The sequence below is a fragment of the Silene latifolia genome, chromosome Y (assembly GCF_048544455.1).
Source record: "Silene latifolia isolate original U9 population chromosome Y, ASM4854445v1, whole genome shotgun sequence".
Lineage (NCBI taxonomy): Eukaryota > Viridiplantae > Streptophyta > Magnoliopsida > Caryophyllales > Caryophyllaceae > Silene > Silene latifolia.
In genome coordinates this window covers 396,518,782-396,540,312 of record NC_133538.1, presented here as the reverse complement: position 1 = coordinate 396,540,312, position 21,531 = coordinate 396,518,782, and the positions used below count along the sequence as shown (strand labels likewise).

The following is a 21,531-nucleotide window of genomic DNA, read 5'->3' as shown; positions in this document are numbered from 1 at the left end:
AAAATAATTTGGTTTTATTTCATAATTATTATGATAAAACAGAGATAATTAGCAAATAAAGACAAATCAAGCTAATCAATTTTCAATAAATTAGTGAAGACTAATTTTAAGTTTTAAATTAGCTTAGAAGGTTAGTTTGAGCTTAAATATGATTTAAGTATTAATTTTTAATTTTTAATGATTAAAAAATTGATAAATACCATAAACCGACCAAAGTATCAAGTGATTAGATTAAAATGGCAATTTGGCATGAATTTTATATATTTTTTTATTAAATAATTATTATTTAATTTTGTTGAATGAATTAGATTCATTTATATATTAATGTAATTTGTACCTAGTATGGCCCAGTTTTTAGCTGGTATTACCCGTAAAGAAAGGGTATACCTGTTGGTTTGTAACTAATTGCGATCTAGTATCGCCGGTTTGTAAAATTAATAGATTTAATTTTTATTTAATTACAAATGTATAATAGGTTTGTTATGTAATTCATTTATATATGTGTGTGTGTGTGTGTGTGTGTGTGTGTGTGTGTGTGTGTGTGTGTGTGTGTGTGTGAGAGAGAGAGAGAGAGAGAGAGAGAGAGAGAGAGAGAGAGAGAGAGAGAGAGAGAGTTAGTTGGAATCCGGTGAGAACTCCTAAATATTTTAGAATTGAGTATTTGAATACAACTAGTTTTAGACCCGTGCAAAAAAATGCACGGGTCGAAAACGCACGGCTTAAACCCGTGCAACAAAAAAATGCAGAGGTTGAAAACGCACGGCTTAAACCTCATTTTATCATAAGATGATAATTTTGCCAAAAACTTCACACAACAACAATAAATTTTAACCCTCTATTTCAACATTCCTTCTCATAATCTCACCCAATCACATAAAAAAACACAATAAAAATAATCAATAAAAATAATAATATAACCAATAAAAAGCAAATATTTTCATTGTGACTCTCATCATATTTGGATGAGTTTCACAAAAAAATCATAAGATAAAAACTTTTTGTTGTGGTGGGGGGATGAGAGTGAAAATATCAACTTTAGAGGGGATCTCTTTGTTGTTGTGGATGGTCTAAAACCAGCGTGATTATGTTCAATGTTGTTACAATATAAAAAGTCTATAATTGAAAAATCGACATATAATTTAAGTTATTAATCACTACCATTGATTCGATACAAATTATATTAAAAAGTGTACGATTAATGAGATTGAATAATGGAGGACAATTGCCTGTACATGCAGCTAAAAGTATACCGTTTATAAACAATGTGGTTGTTAGATTAATAATTTAAAACCTATATTTCAAAACATTATACACGCACATTTAAGTGTTAATGTCATGTGTGGTGAAATTTTAGTACTAATATATACTTCCTTCATTTTTATATGATGTACTCATTTTATTAAAATGTTCCACTCATATATTCAACAAATGGGTGTATCGTATAAAAACGGAGGAAGTATTAGACATGGGATTATATATAATCAAAATATATCGTCATAATATGAATCGGGTTACATAACTTACATTATCGAATTTTCATGAATGCTCAATACATGGGCCATTGCCCATTGGGCCGAGCAAACATTGGTTTCATAATTCGAAAATACAAAAAATGCAAGCACCCGACCCGTAACACAACGCAATTAACAACATTACCCATTTCCCCATATAAATAATCCATCAACAAACCCTACCCCTCCATTTTATAAAAACTCTCGTCTCACCTCCCTCCCTCCCTTCTCATTTGAGTTTTCTAATTGACAACACTACCGCCGACACCGCATCTCCTCTTATTTCATTCATAATAAACTCAAATCATCCTCTTCTCTCATTTATAATCTCGTCTAACGTCGCTCCCCCTTATCAGCATTTAACTTTCCTAAATCTTCAGCACCATCCGATGCGAGATTTGTGCCTCTCACAATCCTAGCTTCGTTTATTAGTTAGATCCTCATTAAAGATGCCACCATTGATTGATATCTTTTAGAGGTATGATTTCTTTCTTTTTTTTTTACTCGCATGCAGCATAATTATCACAATTCGTGTTTAATTATTTTAAACATATTAAATTATCTTTACACTTCTTAAATTACTTTTTTCGTTTTTATTCGTTTAGTTCGATTATTTTTAATTCTCTATAAATTTTTAAGTAAATATCATTTACGTGATTATTATTTATTATTTAAAAGTTGATTTTTTTATAAAATTATTAGTGAAATATTAGTTAATATCATAGATCTCTTAATTTTAAATTTTACATTTTTTTATTATGTTTATAATAGTAATTTCACATATCTGATGATTTTTTTTAATTTCTATAAAATTATTTCCTGATTTAAAATTTGGTGATTTTTGTATATATGTATCGTAGATATTGTGAAAAATTGTTGCTTATTTTTATAAACTATGAATAAGAATATTCATAAATCTGATGAGTTTTGTTGTTTTATTAAAATATTGTAAATGTACAAATTTTTTTATAAATATTTGTATAAAACTAAATATTTGTATATTAAGATATGCATTTTTGTGTTCTGCATTTTGGAATGGATACTTTATAGGGGGAAGGTGAGGAAGAAGCTTGAATTTAAATTCTGAAATACACATGAGTTTGATGAGGAGTTTGTAATTTGATGTTTTGAAATGAATATTTGTAACATTTTGTAATTTTTGGATGTGCATAATGTATTAGGAATTTGTAGTTTTTGGATGTTCTTATTGTATTATTATGTATGGTTTTATGTAAAATCGCTAATTAAATAAGAGCAAGAGTTGAGATGTTAAATATCATATATTATAATAATATCATATAATATCACCATATCATATAATATAATACACCATATAATATAACTTTCAATTAAAAGTATGGAGTATATTAAAAGTAAGAAAGAGTATAATTGTGTTGAAAAAAAGTGGGCGAGTAATTTCAGGGAAATTGTTTTTGCAGTGGACGCCAGCTATAAAATTAAGAACCAATCATAATCCTTTAAAAAACCTAGCTTTTATACTAGGTAGATATCACAGCTTTTTCAATACAATATCACGAAAAATCTGGCCAGCCCAAAAAAAATTATTTATATTATTTTTTTTTTTTGCGCAGCTATTTTTTTGTGTGATATTTTTTCGAATAACCTGTGATATTGTATTGAAGAACTGTGATATTGTAACGAAATCCTCAATCCTCAAAAAGATAGGGTCGGGACCCGGTGAAAACCACTCGTATAATGAGAATCATGAGAACCACTTAACAAGCATTAGATCTAATATTACACGGAAGCTGAGATTAAGTCAAGGAAAAACCAAATCTTACACGCGTCGCCCCAAACGCCACTAATCTCAGTCATTTTCCAATTTTCCTTTCTCTCTCATCATTCTTTATCTTTCTAGTTCTTCGACTATCAAAACCTTCCGCCATCACTCTTGTTCTTCGACTATCAAATTCTTTCTCTACAATCGATCGTCACATACTGAACAAGCAATTCTTCGACAATCAACCTTTCGGACAATTCTTCGACAATTGACGCTGCTTCAATCAATGGAGCCTTTTAATTCGAGGTAAATTTTTGATATTGATGCTTATTTTTTTGTGAAATTAACGTTTATATTTCGATCTATTTGTAATTCTAAAATTCGTCGATTAAATTAGTTGAATTTAGGGTTTGATTATCGTGTTAGATTGTTTGTAAAATTAGGGTTTGATTCTTTTTTTGATTTGTCGATTAAATTAGTTGAATATAGGGTTTGATTATCGTGTTAGATTATTCGTGAAATTAGGGTTTGATTAATTTTGATTCATCGATTAAATGAGTTGAATTTAGGGTTTGATTTGTCGATTAACTTTCTGGATTGATAAATTATGCTTCTGAATTTAGGGTTTCGTGAATTAAATCGGGAAAACTGAGAAATTAGGGTTAGGGAATTTGAAAAACTACCTAAATTTGTTGAAATCATGAAATTGGAGACTGAATTCAATGAATTAGATAGTCTTTACAATCGTCACAATATTATTTATGTGCATAACATTCCTGTTTATGTGCATCAAATTCTTGTTTAGGCGCATCAAATTGCGATTTTGTGATTGAGATTGGCTTATTGAGAAATTAGGGTTGGAGAAATTGAGAGATCACATAAATTTGTTGAAATAAAAGACTCAATTTCATGAATTATATTGTTGTATTGTTGCTTATTTAATTTTTGATGTTTCTTGTTGCAGCAATAATGACAACTGCTCAATACTATCAAATACTTCTTCAAATGTAATTACAAATGAAGGAGCCATTGCTGAACTAAATGCAGCTCAGTCTGCACTTACAGTTGAAGTTGATGAAGTTGATATTCCTCAGGTTGTGACTTCTGAATTTATTTAAGGTATATTCAAGGTTGTCTTTTGTTTCATGACTGTCTTTGTTGCAAAATAAGGGGATTGTACATTAACCTCACACAAACTGTCACTACGCAAAATATGGCAATCAATAAGGAGTGTATCACAACGGTTTAACGCATTTAATAACGACACTTAGATTACCGTTTTCCAAATATTGGCGGAAACCTAGACCGCGATAATGAGAATAACGGTTTTCCACGAAAACCGTTGTTATTATAATGTGACAACGGCTACTTAACAAACCGTTATAAAAAACGTTCTAACGGTTTCCAAAAGCTCGTTATATAATCTCTCTTATCAACGGTTGTTAGACAACCGTTACCAGTTTAAGAAAACGGCATTTCAGAAACCGTTACTAAATTAGCACCAGCAACGGTTTGTGGTACCCGTTGTTATGTTATAGATGTGGGTTTCTTGTAACCGTTATCATTTTCAATTATGAAAGAACGGTTTTTCAATTCAACCGTTGTCACTATTTGATTAGATTTCTCAGTTTGACCAGTGCATGCAAAACTTTATCAGAACTTTAATAAATATTCAATTTGACCAATAATATTCAGTTTCACCAATATTATTCTATAAATATGTCTTCATAATGTTTTAGGTCAAAATCTAAATTATCAAACATTTACTTTTTAATTTCTCTCTAAAAAAAATATGGCTCGTGTAAAGGAGCTACAATCACGTTATCGTTACGCACATCATTTTACTTGCATTCTCCATAATCTCCCGGTTCGTTATGATGGGAATGGAAAGGTTTTAAACCCTAATTTTGGGTGGTTGATGCAAATGCTTCATGACTTCGGTTTCACTGCGGTTAAAAAAGTGTACCCTGTGTCTACAAACAAGCAAGGTTTTGTAGGATTCGCTTTTATCGAGTTTGACGAAGCCAACTGCCATGATAGTTTTCGTCAGGCAAGAACATTAGGGGCTAGATTTTCGGGGAAAGATGCGGGGAAAGAGGGCTTCTATTCGGTTGCTAGACTAAAGGGCCCTTATATATGGGTTGCGACCCATGTTGATCATCATCTGCTGACACATTACAAGAGGCATCACATTCCTGCCACCGTGCCTATGTCATGGGAGAAAGAGGCCATTCCACCTGCGCTGCCCGCTGATGATGAAGAGTCGATCTACGACTTGATCTATGCCGAAATTGGGCATGAAGACTATCCCAATTCTTCATCAGATTCTAATTAAGTCTTTAATTATTATATGACATTATGAGTTGTATTTTGATTATGGTGGTTATTTGAATTAAAGTTTAATTATTTATGTTATTTGTTACGTTTTAATTAAGTCCTTACACTCAAAGGCAATCCACCAAATAAAATATTATAATGACTAACTTTCTACTTATAATAATAAAAAAGAATGAAAATGGCGTAATAAGATAATATGAATTGAAACCGTTATAATAATAATAAGACAAAATGATAACGGTTCTTTGTTAAGCCGTTATCATATTACATATATCAACAACGGTTATTTTAAAGCCGTTGTCATATTACACCAATCAACAACGGTGTTTCTTAAAACCATTGTAAAAACAGATCCACTATGAAAACTGAAAAGTTTGTGATTTTATTTTACCAATGCATGTCCTATTTTTGTTGGTTGTTTGACCATTATTCACCTCATGCATGCATGCACAATTACAACGGTACTTATAAGAGCTGTCTTAGATTATGCAACTCTAAAAATAAATGAAATTTCAAAGGTACTAATAATAGAATGACTAATGGTGAACAAGTCATCTTTGCCGTCGTCGCCGTCATTGATCTTTATAGCTTAAAAAAGGTAATCAAATTTTCATAGCTACTGGCTTATATATGGGTCGTACTTGGATGATTGATGGTGAAATTGGTGATCCCATTTATAATGATGGAATTACTGAATTTTACAATTTCGTTAGTGAAAATTTTCATCTCCACTTATCAATCCCCCGCCCTTGTAATAGATGTGGTAATATTAGGGTTTTGCCTATCTCATATGTCAAAATACACTTAGAAAAGAATAGTTTGAGTAGAGACTATAGGCGTTGGATTTTTCATGGAGAATTAGAGGATGAGGATGGGGAATCTGATGTAGAGGTAAACAGTCATACACATGAAGTTGTTGGTTTAGATATAGGAGATGGAGCATATGATGTGTGTGTAAACAATCGTTCACCTACACCTGAACTTGTTTTAGGTGAGAAGTTTGCTGAAGATGATGGATTCGATGATTTTGAAGCTACCGGTGATGGGGAAATAAATGCTGATGATTTAATTGAGAAGTTGAGTCAATCTGAAATGCCTTTATTTACTGGTTGTAAGAATTATACCAAATTGTCCGCGGTGGTAAATTTATATAACTTGAAGGGGGCAAGTGGGTGGAGTGATAAGAGTTTTACGGATCTTCTAGCTTTGCTATGTGACATGCTTCCTAACGGTAATGTTCTTCCGAGTCAGACATATGAGGCTAAAAAAAGGATTAGAGAATTGGGCATGAAATATGAGAAAATACATGCTTGTCCCAATGACTGCATATTGTACCGTAAAGATTATGAGAAATTATTATATTGTCTGTGCTGCTCTGTATGGCGTTATAAGACTAAGGAAGGGATCCAAGCTAAGGTGTTGTGGTATTTTCTAATAATACCAAGATTCATAAGGATTTATTTGAATGAAGAAGATGCAAGACTTTTGACTTGGAAAGAGTTTGACGCTCAATATCTTTGACTTCGCCAAAGAAGCAAGCAACTTACGACTAGCGTTCTCCACAGATGGAATGAACCCTCATGGAAACATGAGTACCCAACACAATACTTGGCCAGTTGTGTTGGCCATCTATAATTTGCCCCCATGGGTTTGCATGAAACGGACGTATCTGATGTTGTCTTTTATGGCTCTCGAGGTGATTATAGATTGATTAAGACGAAACTTGTAAGTACATAATTCTTATAGTATTAGACTATTAGGTGTTTTAGTCGGATATTATATATGTTCATAGTAATCATACATATTTTGAGAGGATATCAATGTGATGAATGAATTGTAGGCAAAGCTTGGAAAATTCTGTCGTCACGACGCTTGGGTGGAAGGGCACACTCCTAAGAATGGAAAGACGGAAACTGAATATGATAAGGACATCAAAGAGAAAATTGTAAGTTTGAATAAATATGTCACTTCTACCACTGGTGGTCGGAGTTATATAATTATGAGTTGCTTAATGGTTTTATGTGTATGTAGAGGATCTGTGAGAAGAAGGTACAAGAAGGAAAATGGAAGCCTGAAGGACGTGATGACATTCTTGCTAGGGCAATCGGCAAAGCAGAGCATCTAGGTCGTGTGAGAGGGGTATCGACGCATGTTGGTATCACTAAGTATTTTGGAAAAACTACTTGAAGGATGATGAGTGGTGATGATTCCAAGAAGGTAACCGTATAAATACTGTATTTGAACTAACGTAATTTATAACTATATATGCTGACATTAATTTCTACTACGGAGCTACAGAAAATAGCCAGGTTGATGGTGAGAATGTTGGAAACTGGGGAAAAGCCATCAGAAAAAAGAGTTGGATATGGTTCAAGAAGTCATAAAGGAAGTAGAGGAGGAGGAGGAGGAGGAAAAAGAGGTAATAATATTTATGTCTTATATACAGTGTGTTATATGATTTGGAAATCAGTACGTGTTATATGGACAAGTGTTAATGTACAGAAGGAAGCCGAGGATGACATGGCAAGGGAGAAGGAAATGGCAAAGGAGACTGAGGCGGGAGCCGAGGATCGATATCAGGCAGTTGAAGAGGAAGAGGATGCCAGGAAGGCCGTGACACAGGACGAAGTGGAGGTAGTTGATGATCAGATGTTCTTCTCAACACCGAAAAAGATAATAGCTGCTAGTTTATAATTTTCATATCATACACGTTTTTTACTTATGAAATTTATTAAAGGTAGTGTATCTGTAATAATTGATTAAAGCTGACGTGAAGGGCGATTGTAAGTGATACGTGCATTTTGTATAGTCTTTTTAACCTATTTCAGCACCTATTTCCATGTACTTTTGTACTGTTTATATTGCACTTTGTCCCGAATTGGCTACTTTGGTTCGTTTTGTCCTTTTGGTAGGAATGAACGTGAAAGTAGTGGAATCGTACCATTTTCGTCCCTTTTTGCATGCATTTTGAGGAGACGGGATTGTTCAGAGTGAGATCTTGCATTGGGATGCGTGAAGGAACGGTCTACGGAGAGCGATCGGTCACGAGTTTGAGTCATTTTGGAGGAAGAACACTCGATCGTTTGTTTTGTTACTCGATCGAGTGGTTTCTATGGCTGAGGTTGGTCGATCGAGTAGTATTGTACTCGATCAAGAAGAGCTGGAATTAGGAGTTACTCGATCGAGTAACAATTTTGGTCGATCGAGTAGATATTTTGGAGAAGTACTCGATCGAGTTGTTTCAGATTACTCAATCGAGTGGTCTTGGCTGTCATGGGCTTTAATTAGTCCGTGAACGTGTTTTAGCTTATGGACTTAGTAATTTTTCTATATAAACGCATAATAACTAGGTCATTAGCATTAAGTTTTATCCTACTTTTCATCTTTCACAGTAAAGACTGCGTTGCTTTGTCTCTTTCACTGTAACTTTGTTTTCGGGGTTATTTAACTCGGATTTGTTTGTTATTTACGCCGGATTCTTGCGATTGTAATCTCTTTCTCCCTTTTTAATATTAATCTTTCATTTATTCATCTTAATTACTTGTTTTGCTCTTCCTTAATTTCTGCCCTAATCTTTGTTTATGCATTTTAATTACTATTTCATCATGCTTTATATTAGTTATCTTAATATTATTATTATTGACAACATTAGCGATATGAGTAGCTAAATCATTTCATGTTGGGATTAGGGGATCTGCGGTAGAAATGTGACGATGTAGTTAAAAGGTTAGATGAATTAATTGTGAGACTCTGTCCCAATAGCAATATAACTGTATTTACCGACTTAGTTGAGTGCACGCTTCTGAGTCACCTTTTTAATCTGGTTAAATTTAATCCTGGATCGGAAGATTGGACTAAATAGGCCTGCTATGAACAGTAGACTACCCTGACAAGGACGGAAGTTAAGTTAGTGGTAATTTAGGACAGAAAGTGGACCGGAAGGACCTTTCCATATCCGTCTCGCAGTAATTTATCTAAGTTGTTTACAGGTGAGTCACTGGACTACCGTAGTGAACCGAAATCCTGACATGTCCTTTCTCTATTGATAGTTTAATCTCATCTTCTGCCTTTATTGCTCTTTCCTTGCTTCTCTTCCTTTTACACCTTTAGTTTAGAAAACCAATTACAAAACCCCCCCATTTGTGACCAAATAGAAGGACCTTTACAGATATCTTGCCTCCCTGAGGAGATCGACCTGACTTCCCTAGCTATACAGTTAGTTTATTTAGTTATTTTTGATAGGTATACAACAGCCCTGTCAGTAAGGTGGCTTGTCGTATGTCCTATTTAAAAGGAAAACAGAAAGTTGCTGTTGTCAGGGGATACGTGTTCAATTACGACCGACTTCAGCAAGTTAAGGTTCATGGTATACCCTTTCGTCACAATTGCAGGAAAGTGGAAGTGTCCCAATTATATAAAGACGAGTATGGGGAAGTAAAAGTACCATTTCCTAATGAGGAGGTCACTTATTTGAAAGAAGCCCTAAGCTCTTATGTGCAATGGCCTGACAACCTCATCAATGTTGTCATCCCTGAGGTACCTAGATGCAGACGTTAGTTATTACTTGTTCTTTAAATATATTAGAGTACGAATATAAATATATCGTAAGTACTTTAATCTTTACATTTGCATAAGATAAGCAAAGCCATGATGGCATCTAAATCAATTACTACTACGTCAACGAAAGTTGTTGCAGTCAAGCCTGCTTATGATTTTTATTATGAATCGTGTGAATATAAGAAAAAAAATGACAACTGCTTCGCTGAAGGCTTTTGCACAACCTGGCTGTATAGAGGTCACCTACAGGGGATGTAGTCATGATTAATATTGAAAAGGAAATTATGGGCGCAGCTGATATAGTCATACTGGACCCGAAGAAACTGATGGAATTTGTCGACCTTGACAATTTAGATGTTGTTCACATTTTGATTTGGATGAAGTAAGTTTTATTAATAAAACTATTTAGTCATTTCCATTTACGAATAATGATGTTTGTTAAAATTATCAATTACAATAACAATCTTCGTTCCATGTGGCGTAATAGGTACCTCAATAATCAGTTCGCTGAGTTGAAGGTCTCAATTCACACCTACGGATTCTTGAGTCCTAAGGCTTTCTCTGTGCACGGAATTTCATACGAAGAACAAATCAATAGTATCGCTCGTCGGTTGATGTCGTCCAAAAAACTATGGCTTCCCCCTACAATGAGAATATGTATGTATAGTACGTGATTATTGTAATGAATCACGACTCTATAAATTTATTATTAACATGCTTAAATGCGTGTAAATGAACTAACGGTTCAATGTCCCAAATTGAATAGGAAGCATGGGGTACTACTGGCAATCCAAGTGGAAACAAAAACAGTGTACTAGATTGACTCTCGTAAAGGCAAACCCTCTGATAGTTGTGTTAGGATGATAACTGAGTAACCTTCAATAATGTCATTTGTTATTGTATGACTTGAGCCATATATATGTAAATAATAATTTCTCGTATCATTTAATTAATGTTTATGCGAGAGGTTGATTATCTAATTCAGCTGATTTGTGTGTGATTTATATAATAGTCTCCTAAAGCACCAGACGACAAACAATGCGCCTTTTACATTTGTCAGTCCATGTGGAAGGTTATCAACGGAAAACTTTCTACCATTCCGATACGGGTTAGTGTGATTTAAAAACTATTTCAGACATAAATTGAGTTTAATTTTGTATACTTCGTTCAACGTATTATATCTATTTTGATTATGTATATTTTGAATTGTAGTTTCCACTAATACTCAACAAAGCCCCAGACTATTCGCCAGAGGACATCAATCAGATGAGAAAAATATGTGGGCCAGTTATGTTGTTTCATTAGCGGAGTCTCAATAGTTTGCTCATACTTTATGTACGTGTGTGTGTGTGTGTGTGTGTGTGTGTGTGTGTGTGTGTGTGTGTGTGTGTGTGTGTGTGTGTGTGTGTAGAGCCATTGTGTATTAGCTTATTTTGTTTTTTTGAGGAAGTTGTGTTTTGGCTTTTGATCATCCTGTTTGTACTGTTTTGAAATTGGGTTTAATTAATCACGAGGTGTAATATTTTGATCCAGGATTGAATTTTTGCGATTAGTGCATGTTCTTTGAATGCTATTTTTTAATCAAATTGAAAAATAGCATTCAAAGAAATACATAAACGCCGCTGAAAAATAGCATTTCAAAGAATCGTTACAACAAGCTAAAATCATTTTTTTTTAAAAAAAAATAATTAAATACGATAACGGTTAAAAATAACTCATTGCAAACAATTTTTTGACAACGGTTTTATTTAGATAAATAACCGTTGACATCTTTTCCCTCCCATTCAAACCGCCAAAAATATAAGATAACGAACGATAACCGTTGTCGAGTTCAAAACGTTAACAAAGCTTTATTTAAAAAGAACCGTTGTCAAAGTTCCATCAATAAAAAATAGATAACGGTTAAATACCATTGTCAATTGATAAATATAACAATGGTTTAGCACGCAATAAAATCGTTGTTAAATTTATGGTTTTGATGAAGGTCACAATCATATGCCCCAAACACCCTTAACAATGGTGCACTTGACGCAATCGAGAGAATTGAACATTATTCACGAAAAAATGATAGTTGACAACTCGAAGCTTAATCTAGGTCCAGTTAAGTCCTTTAAGATATTGAAGGAGTATGTCTTAGGGTATAAGAATGTGGGTGCATCATTGGAAGACTTTAAAATTTTTTCAAGAGACATAAAAAGGTACTTAAGCGAAGGTGATGCTCAAATGCTTATTGAGCATTTTATGAAAATAAAACACATGTGTCCATCGTTTTACTTTGACTTTGACGTTGACTCCAAAGGCAGATTGTCACATGTTTTCTGGGTTGACCCTATTAGTATAAAAAATTATATGCTATTTGGGGACATGACATCTTTTGACACTACCTTTAAGAAAAACAAGTATAGAATGATATTTGGCCCTTTCAAGGGGGTAGATCACCATAAGAGATGTGTGATCTTTGGTGTTGGGCTCATTATTAATGAAAGCAAAGAGTCATTTGTCTGGTTGTTTAATAAGTTCTTAGATGCCATGGGGGGTCGTCATCCAGTTTGTCTGATAACTGAAGAAGATGAGGGGATAGAAGAAGGAATGAAATTATCTTGGAAAGATAAGGTCCAACATAGGTATTGTATGTGGCACATATTGAAGAAATTGCGTGAGAAAGTAGGGCCTTCAATATGTAAAGAAACCGAGTTTTGAAGGAGATAAACTCATGTGTTTATGGTGAAGTTGTGGAACCATATGAATTTGAGGAAAGGTGTACAACAATAGTTGAATCTCATGGGTTGTCTGAGAATGAATGGCTTAAGGAAAAATATGGTATTAGGCAGTTGTGGATTCCGGCATTCTTTCACGACCTATTTTTAGGAGGTTTGATGAGAACTACCTCAAGGTCTGAATCAGAAAACCACTTTTTTAGCAACTTTACTAATCCTAATCTAACCCTAGTTGAGTTTTGGATGCGATTTAAGAGTGCAATGAATGCGCAATGATGGGACCAATCTAAACTCATTGCACAATAAAAAAACTCTTCTCCCTCGTTATCGACTCCTCTTGCTCTCGGAAAACACGCAGCAAATACTTACACGCTCAAAATCTTTTATAATTTTCAAGATGAATTAAAAGCTGCTTGCTTTTCATGTGGGGTTGGGGATAAAAAAACAGATGATAACTATGCAATTGACTACATAGACATCATAGATCAAGAAAGAAACAAAATGTATGTGGTTGGTTTCAAGATGGATGAATTGAAACTGGTATGCAGTTGTAAGAAGTTTGAAAGACACGGAATACAACTGAGAATGATTAGAGATAGAGAGAGAGAAAGTCCTAAAAAAGAGTGATTTTTCTACGCATAAACCCTAAAATTGTTGAAATCATGACGGTAATCAAATCTTCATCGATTTCTTCACCAAAAAATACGCAATCAAATAGTAGTAATAAGTTTTCGTGTCTTTCTCATAATTTGGATGAATTTCCAATTCTATCTCATCCAAAAGGTCCTACTTCTGCGGATGTCATTCGGGAAAAATCGTTTCATGAAGTGGTAGGGATTCCACCTCTGAACTTGGATGTACTGGTTGAAGACATTCCGTATGAGGAGGAAGGGTATGTACCAGTTCTGAAAGTGATAGAGGAGGAACCGTCTGTTATTCCAGAGGATGCTGCGCCTGGGTTACTTCAGTTCACGGCAGCTGAAGTCAAAGTGGAGCTTGATTACTGGAAGCATTCGGTTTATTGCTTTATTTTGGGTGCAAACCCTCCATGGGACATTGTTGAAGGCTTCATTAGGCGTCTGTGGATTAACCATCAGGTAGACAGGCTATCCTTTTTACCTAATGGTGTTTTTCTAGTGCGATTTATGTCTAAGGCTGCTAGGGAGGCTGTGTTAAAGTAGGGTCATTTCTTGTTTGATAACAAACCTCTTATAGTTAGACCTTGGTCTCCTGAGATTGAACTAGTTAAGCATGAGGTCAAGTCTGTGTCGGTCTGGATTCGTCTACTTAATCTTCCACTCAAGTTCTGGGGAAAGGGGATTGCTCGTATTTCTGGACTTGTAGGTAAATTTATTAAGTGTGACATAGCAACTGAGGAGAGAACTAGGCTTGGCTATGCTAAAGCTATGATTGAGATGAATTTGGGTGACCCTTTATCTGATAAAGTGTCTTTTTTGGATGAGAATGGTGTGTTAGTAGAAATAGTGGTGGAGTATGAGTGGAAACCTATTGTTTGCTTGAAATGCAAGGGTGTTGGTCACAGTACTGAGGACTGCAGGAAAAAGAACCAAAAAACTAAATCAGTTGTGCCTGCAAAACAACCAGCTCCTGCAAAGCAACCTGTGGTTACCAAAGTTTGGAGACCTAAAGCTGCTACTGGTGGTCAGAGACAGAAGAGTCAGGTTCCTGTTGCTCAGACTCCAGTAGCTACTGTTCCAGTTGATGTTCCTCTGACTACTCCTGTGGTTTGGCATAAGGATGGGACCTATACAATGGGTTTCACCCCTGCTAGGCCCATAGTGAGGATGACCAGGCAAGAGAACTCTGATGGGGGGTATAGTGTTCATAAATTTGGTCAACAAACTTTTCTAGAAGCTTTAAACAAATCTGGTTCACCTAAGGAAGGCATTGGGACAAGTGGTAGTGTTCCTCACCAGGTGGTGGGGAATGTATAACCTTGGATTTTGGAATGTTAGGGGGCTAAATAAACCTACAAAACAGAGAGTTGTTAAATCATTCTTGCTTAAGCATAATGTGGGTTTGTTTGGTCTCCTTGAGACAAAGGTTAAGGCCTTGTCTCAAAATAGTATCAGTGGTATTGTTATTGATGGATGGAGTTTAACCACTAATAATAGTTGTCACAAAGGGGGTAGAGTATGGGTTATCTGGAATCCAAGTATTTTTCATGTGGATATTGTCAATTACTCTGCACAATGTATTAATATGAAAGTTGTGGAGATTGCTTCTAATAAGCTCTTGTACTTGTCTATGGTCTATGCTTTTAATGATTTACAAGCAAGAGGGCCTCTTTGGGAGCAGCTCATTAATTTTGCCTCTGTTGTTGATGGAGCTTGGGCAGTGTGTGGAGATTTTAATTGTGTTCTCTCACACTCTGAAAGGTTAGGAGGCAGTAGTACTGATGCTGAAATTGATGCTTTCCAGGGCTGTCTTACTAGTTGTGGTCTTGTAGATTCTCCTGCTATGGGATCCTTTTTCACCTGGAATAATAAGCAAGAGGTGAATGCAAGGGTGTATAGTAGGCTTGATCGCTTTTTGATTAACTCTGATTGGAGTTGCTCTATGTCAGATAATTATGCACATTTCCTACCTGAAGGTTACTTTGATCACACTCCCTGCATTCTGAAAAAGGCAGGACAGCTTCTTGCTACCAATAGGCCTTTCAAATATTTTCAGATGTGGGGGAAATCTCCACTTTTTCTTCCTGGGATGGCTGTTTGGTGGGATGTTGAGTACACTGGTACCAGAATGTATGTTTTAATTAAGAAGCTTAAAAATCTTAAGCAACACCTCAAGCATTTTAATAAAGATCAGTTCCACAATATTGAGCAGTGTACTGCTATTGCTTTGAAGAATTTGGAGTTTATCCAATCCAAAATTGCTCTTGATCCTACTAATGTGGATTGGTTGATGAAGGAAGCTCCAGCTGCCAAGGAGTATTCTGAGCTGCAGCAAGCCTGCCATCTTTTCCTTAGCTAAAAAGCCAAGGCTGCTTGGTTAAAAGATGGAGGTCAAAACACTAAGTACTTCCATGGTGTCATAAGGAGTAAATTCATGAGGAATCAAGTGCTTGCAATCAAAGATCTGCATGGAATTGAGCATACTGATCCTGTTAGGATTCAGAATGCTTTTTTGGAATTTTATATTAACTTGCTAGGCACTGAGAGTGTTACTGATAAGGTTAATGCTAGAATAATTCAGACTGGTAGGACTTGCACTGAGGAGCAAGCTACTGGTTTGCTTCTGCCTGTAACCAAGAAAGAAATTAAAGATGCCATTTTCTCTATTCCAGATCACAAGGCTCCAGGGCCTGATGGGTTCTCTAGTTCTTTCTATAAAGATGCCTGGAGTATCATTGGGGATGAGGTGAGTGCTGCTGTTATGGACTTTTTTCAAAAAGGGAAATTGCTCAAACAAGTTAATACTACCATCCTTACTCTCATTCCCAAATGTAATATTCCTACTCATGTCACTCAGTTTCGTCCTATTGCTTGTTGCAATGTAGTTTATAAGTGTATTTCTAAGCTTATTTGCAACAGACTTTCTACTGTGCTGCCTGAGCTTGTTAGTGTGAATCAAGGGGGTTTTGTGAAAGGAAGGAGTATCATTGAAAACATCTTAGTCTGTCAGGATTTAGTAAGATTGTATAATAGACAGGCTTGCTCCCCCAGGTGTATGTTTAAAATAGATCTAATGAAAGCATATGATTCTGTTAGTTGGACATTCTTAGATGAGTTGCTGGAAGCCTTCAAGTTCCCTAAGCACTTCAGGGAGCTGATCATGGAATGTGTTGGGACTGCCTCATATTCTATTTCTCTAAATGGTGACACTTTTGGCTTCTTCAAGGGCAAAAAGGATTTGAGACAGGGTGATCCCATGTCACCTCTTCTCTTTACCTTGTGTATGGAATATCTGAGCAGGATTTTAACCTGTGCCACTAGAAAGTTAAAGTTTCATTATCATCCTCTTTGTAAACAGTTGAAGCTTTCACATCTGATGTTTGCAGATGATTTACTAATGTTCTGTAAGGGAGATGCTGCTTCAATGATGGTTTTACTCAGAGCTTTCTCTTCTTTTTCCTTGGCATCTGGTTTGAAAATGAACTCTACCAAGTCTGAAGTCTATTTTAATGGAGTTCCTAATTCTTTAAAGAAGGAAATTCTTTCAATCTCTGGGTTTAGTGAAGGGCAGCTTCCATTTAAATACTTGGGTGTGCCAATTACTGCTGGGAGATTGAAGAAGTCTGATTGTGCTGTGTTGATTGATAAAATAGTAGAGAGGATTAGATGCTTGGGGGCAAAGAAACTTTCTTATGCTGGAAGGTTGACCTTGGTGGAATCTGTTTTGGCTACTATGCATAGGTATTGGGCCTCTATCTTTGTTTTACCAAAGGGTGTGCTGAGTAGAGTAGATGCCATCTGCAGGAATTTTCTTTGGGAGGGTCATGCTGAGTATAGTAGTGTTCCTAGATTGTCCTGGCACAAGGTTTGTGTCCCAAAAAGAGAAGGTGGATTGGGACTGAAAGAGAGTCATGTTTGGAATGTAGCAACTATAGGTAAGCTTGTTTGGTGGTTGGTTGTTAAACCAGACAAGTTGTGGGTCAGATGAGTACACCATATTTACATAAAAAATGGGGACTGGTTGCATCATAACCCTTCCTCTGATGCTAGTTGGCATTAGAAGAAGATTTGTAAGGTCAGGGATCTCATTAAGGATGGGTTTGTATCTAATGAATGAAGTATTGGTAATGAGGAGTATACTATCAAGAGTTGCTACAACTGGATTAGACAACCTAGACCAGAGGTGTCCTGGTTTAGGTCGGTTTGGCACTCACTAGTCTTGCCTAAACATGCTTTTGTGGCCTGGCTGGTGAGTAGTAATGCGCTACCGTTGAAGGACAAGCTGTATCAATTAGCAGTAGCTCCTAATGACCTTTGCTGTGTGTGTCACCTTCAGAGAGAAACTCATAACCACCTTTTTCAGGAATGCAGCTTCACTCAGAGGTTAGTTCATTCTGTTTTGGATGGTTTAGGTTCTCCTATTGGACAGCATGATTGGATTCAGAGCATAGCTCGGAGAAGATGGAGCAGGTTGAGAAAGGCTGTGATTAATGCTGCCATTCTAGCCTGCTGGTATGTGACTTGGATGCAGAGGAATGAGGCACGTCTGAATGGTAGAGTTGCCAGGCCTGAACACTTGGCTGCTCACATCAAGAGTGTCTTAAGAAGTCGTGTTAGTGTTTGTAAATCAAATTTGGTCTCTCCCAGAGATGAAGTTTGGTTGAATAGGGTGCAATTAGTGTAATTTTAGCATCTACAAAATTGTATTGGTTGGAAATGGACTGTGTGTATATTGCTTTGATAATTAATGGAAAGCTTACATTTTAGCAAAAAAAAAAAAGGACACGGAATACTATGTCGACATGTTATGTGTGTCCTTAAAGATCGGGGATTTAAGAAAGTTCCATATGAATATCTACTTAGTAGGTGGAGTAAACTAGCAACCTGCCAGCCAATCTTCAGTGCTGATGGGCAGTTGCTTGCTGATTGCAGGGCAGTTGATGTACATAAAAACAAAATCAGTGAATTGTGGTCGGAATTGTTCACTTGTGTATCACTAGTTTAACATACTCCTGTGTATTGTGATGAGTTGCTGGACATTTTACGTGGGTTCAGGGAAAGGGTTATGGTAGGCATAAGTGTCATTGATGATAGTAGTAATAGTGGTATTGGGCAGAAAAAGGACAAGAGTGCTGAAATTGGAATTCTTTAGGAACAAGTTGAAAGATCATAGATCCATATTAGACTCTCTAATATAAATTAAATTATCTCATAATTTATCATTTTAGTGATCTATGTAACATGCATGCAAATATAAAAGCATAAAAATGAAAGTAAAGGAAAAACAATTTCCTTACATAGATTTTTATGGTAATATGGGCACAATCAAGATCACCTCCCTTGATTGTTCTTGAGCTTATAATAAAAGGATGATCCTCCTAACAAATCTTCAAAGAGAAGATCTCCTAACAATATGCACCCAAGAATTCAACCCAATTATTCTAACACGTATTTACTAGTAACTTATTAGAATTATTCCCTTGATAATATGTAAATAATACTAACACTCTTAGTAATTATTTAGTTTAGTTTACTAACAACTTAGTAAAGGAAGAATAATAATTTTAGAGAGATGATAGATTTTGTTCACATGCAAAACACATAAGTGAAGTAGTGTAGAAATGAACATAAGATGGAGTATATAGGAGGGGAAAGTGGCGGGTGAAGTGTGGTAGTGTGTAGGAGTGAATTTCTTATTTTTATCAATCTTACATCACATGCAAAATCATTATAAGATAACTTATGGAAGAATATAAAGTAAGGTGAAATGATTATGTTCCTAATCATCCACAACTCTATTTTACACGGTCCACTTGCCCATTTACGGGTCCATGTTGGTTCTTATATTTGTCGCACAAATACGTGTAATTTTATTTTAAACATCGTTTCATGTTTAAATACTTTCATAATTAATTCGTCCAAATCACTCCGTAAATATACGTGTACCACTATACATATTATTTACATACTCATATTAATCACATTAATCAATTAGTATAATTTTAGTGAATTAACAATTAATGAACTAAAACCCGTCTCATAAATTTTTTTATTTAATTATCGCGTAATTAAATAATAACTGCCGCTCCTCGAGTTCGCAACTCAAAATCTCTCTAAAAATAATCGACTAACCTTTTAGTCTATAAATCAAGGGACTAAAAAATTGTATCTCATACAATTAATTAGTTGTCAATTGGGGTTCGTTCCTTTAGGTGTGACCGAAAGGGGTCAGTTGATCACCGCCGTCTCACGACAATAACGTCAAACTCTAGTCAGCCAACCGTTATCGATTTACGTTAATCAACTGGCGAGGATCAAATAATTAAATATCTGATGATATTACTTTAATGAGATTTATTATGTAAACGCACTATTGTGGAGGACACTAACTCCAACAATCTCCCACTTGTCTGACACAAGGTGTGCGCTACCAATTCTCTTGTTCGTTTTTAATCTCCCACTCAATGCAAGGTGTCTTTCAGGTCGCACTTGCACATAAACACATCGCGAGTGGTTTTCTCGATCGGGAGTGTGACTACCTGACCTGAAAAATCTCTCACAGATTACTTCCGAGCGTGGCCACGCATTTGTAGTCATTAACTCCTCGAGTGGCCATGAGATATAGTTTACCCAACGTGGATGGACAATTCCTGTATGCCCTGTCTATCCTATTGCACAATACAGATTACCATGACCTAGTAAATGCCCTTTTGGCCTCCTTTCACGGCACGACCTAGGACAAAAATCAAAGTCACTCGGAAACTGCACTTGCTCAAATAATAGTCTTCAGTCAAAAGAATCGACTCATTAGAACATCTTAGAGATCCCCGCCACGACCAGGCGTCTATAATAGAACTTAGGGACTCTCTAAATGGACATTATCCGGCAAAGTGTCACACACTCTGCCTATGTAATCGACCAGTCATCACGTATGACCTTATGGCGTTGAACAACCATCAATCGACTTACAATCTAGTCACTCTGAGACGTCACCTCATTAAGTGACTAGGGACAAAATACAATGTTCATCTTGTTCACTTGAATAGTGTTCAACATTGTCTCCACAACTTATTCGGATAAACAAGGTATTCAATGTTTTCAGTCAAACTGAATAATTGGGTTCTTAAAGAAACTCTAACAATGAATGCGATCATCACTTATGTAAATATCAATACTCTATCCAATATTTACATAACGATCTTTAGCAATTAAGGTATACTCCTCAATTCACATTGAGATGACATAACCATCATGTCTACGGCTTTGGTTAGAGGATAAGCATCAGTTGCATCACTCTAATTTCCATTGCTATTTTCCTTTGTTCTATGCAATCTTTTCATCACATAGAGCATTTCTAAGTACACGTCTAAACAAGTTTTTAGACTCTGGTTCTAAAGCCAGTCAAACACTCCCACTGTTTTCACAGTCTCTTGGGATACAATATTCGGCTAACAGAACTACTCTAGTCCCATTAAATTCCGGTTATCAACTATCTCTCTTACAACATCAGTTGTTGTAATGTACTTAGCTTTCGTTCATGATTTGTACGTATAACACTTGTACATACACATCCTTCATATGACATCTTTTATGTATGACTCCTGATACATGTTTGCTTTATACATGTATAACTTCTTATACACATATGTATAACTTCTTATACATATTATTCTTTATGCACATAGCACTCTTACATGCTAACCATTCCTTAACGAGGCCCATAACATCTTATAAGCATAGGAATGTTTCCGTGTAATCCTTTTACACAAAATTCACAAATTCCTCCAAACTACAAGAGTAAATCCTCAGTGCTTCTCAAGTACTCAAAGTTGCTCTTGATAATTATCTAGTGACACTCACTAGGAAATGATTGGTAATGACTTCTCATATTTTCAATATGAGAAGTCCCGACGAGAGCAGCTTTTAGCATATTTAATAGATCCTGCAGCGGAAGCAAAAAGATCATATTAATTTGTTCAACAACTTGAACGAGTCAAGAATCTTATCACATAAGTCTCTTGACTAAGATG

General features: G+C 35.6%; 2 protein-coding genes across 2 annotated transcripts; both read left to right on the top strand.

Annotated features, from left to right (window-relative positions):
• Positions 1-12,210: 12,210 nt before the first annotated feature.
• Positions 12,211-12,846, top strand: LOC141632140 (protein FAR1-RELATED SEQUENCE 5-like). Its single transcript, XM_074444715.1, has one exon. The coding sequence runs from the start codon at positions 12,211-12,213 to the stop codon at positions 12,844-12,846; it is 636 nt and encodes a 211-aa protein (XP_074300816.1).
• Positions 12,847-13,525: 679 nt separating this feature from the next.
• On the top strand, positions 13,526-15,860 carry LOC141632139 (uncharacterized). The gene is made up of 3 exons (XM_074444714.1): positions 13,526-13,960; positions 14,045-14,812; positions 14,865-15,860. Exons 1-3 carry the CDS (start codon positions 13,526-13,528, stop codon positions 15,858-15,860), a joined length of 2,199 nt encoding a protein of 732 aa, XP_074300815.1.
• The last annotated feature ends 5,671 nt before the right edge of the window (positions 15,861-21,531 follow it).

Coding starts and splice junctions, on each gene's coding strand:
- LOC141632140 (XM_074444715.1), top strand. CDS start 12,211: ATGATAGTTGACAACTCGAAGCTTAATCTAGGTCCAGTTAAGTCCTTT.
- LOC141632139 (XM_074444714.1), top strand. CDS start 13,526: ATGACGGTAATCAAATCTTCATCGATTTCTTCACCAAAAAATACGCAA. Junction 13,961..14,044: donor GTCTGTGGATTAACCATCAG/GTAGACAGGCTA, acceptor GTGTTAAAGTAG/GGTCATTTCTTGTTTGATAA. Junction 14,813..14,864: donor CTCACCAGGTGGTGGGGAAT/GTATAACCTTGG, acceptor CCTACAAAACAG/AGAGTTGTTAAATCATTCTT.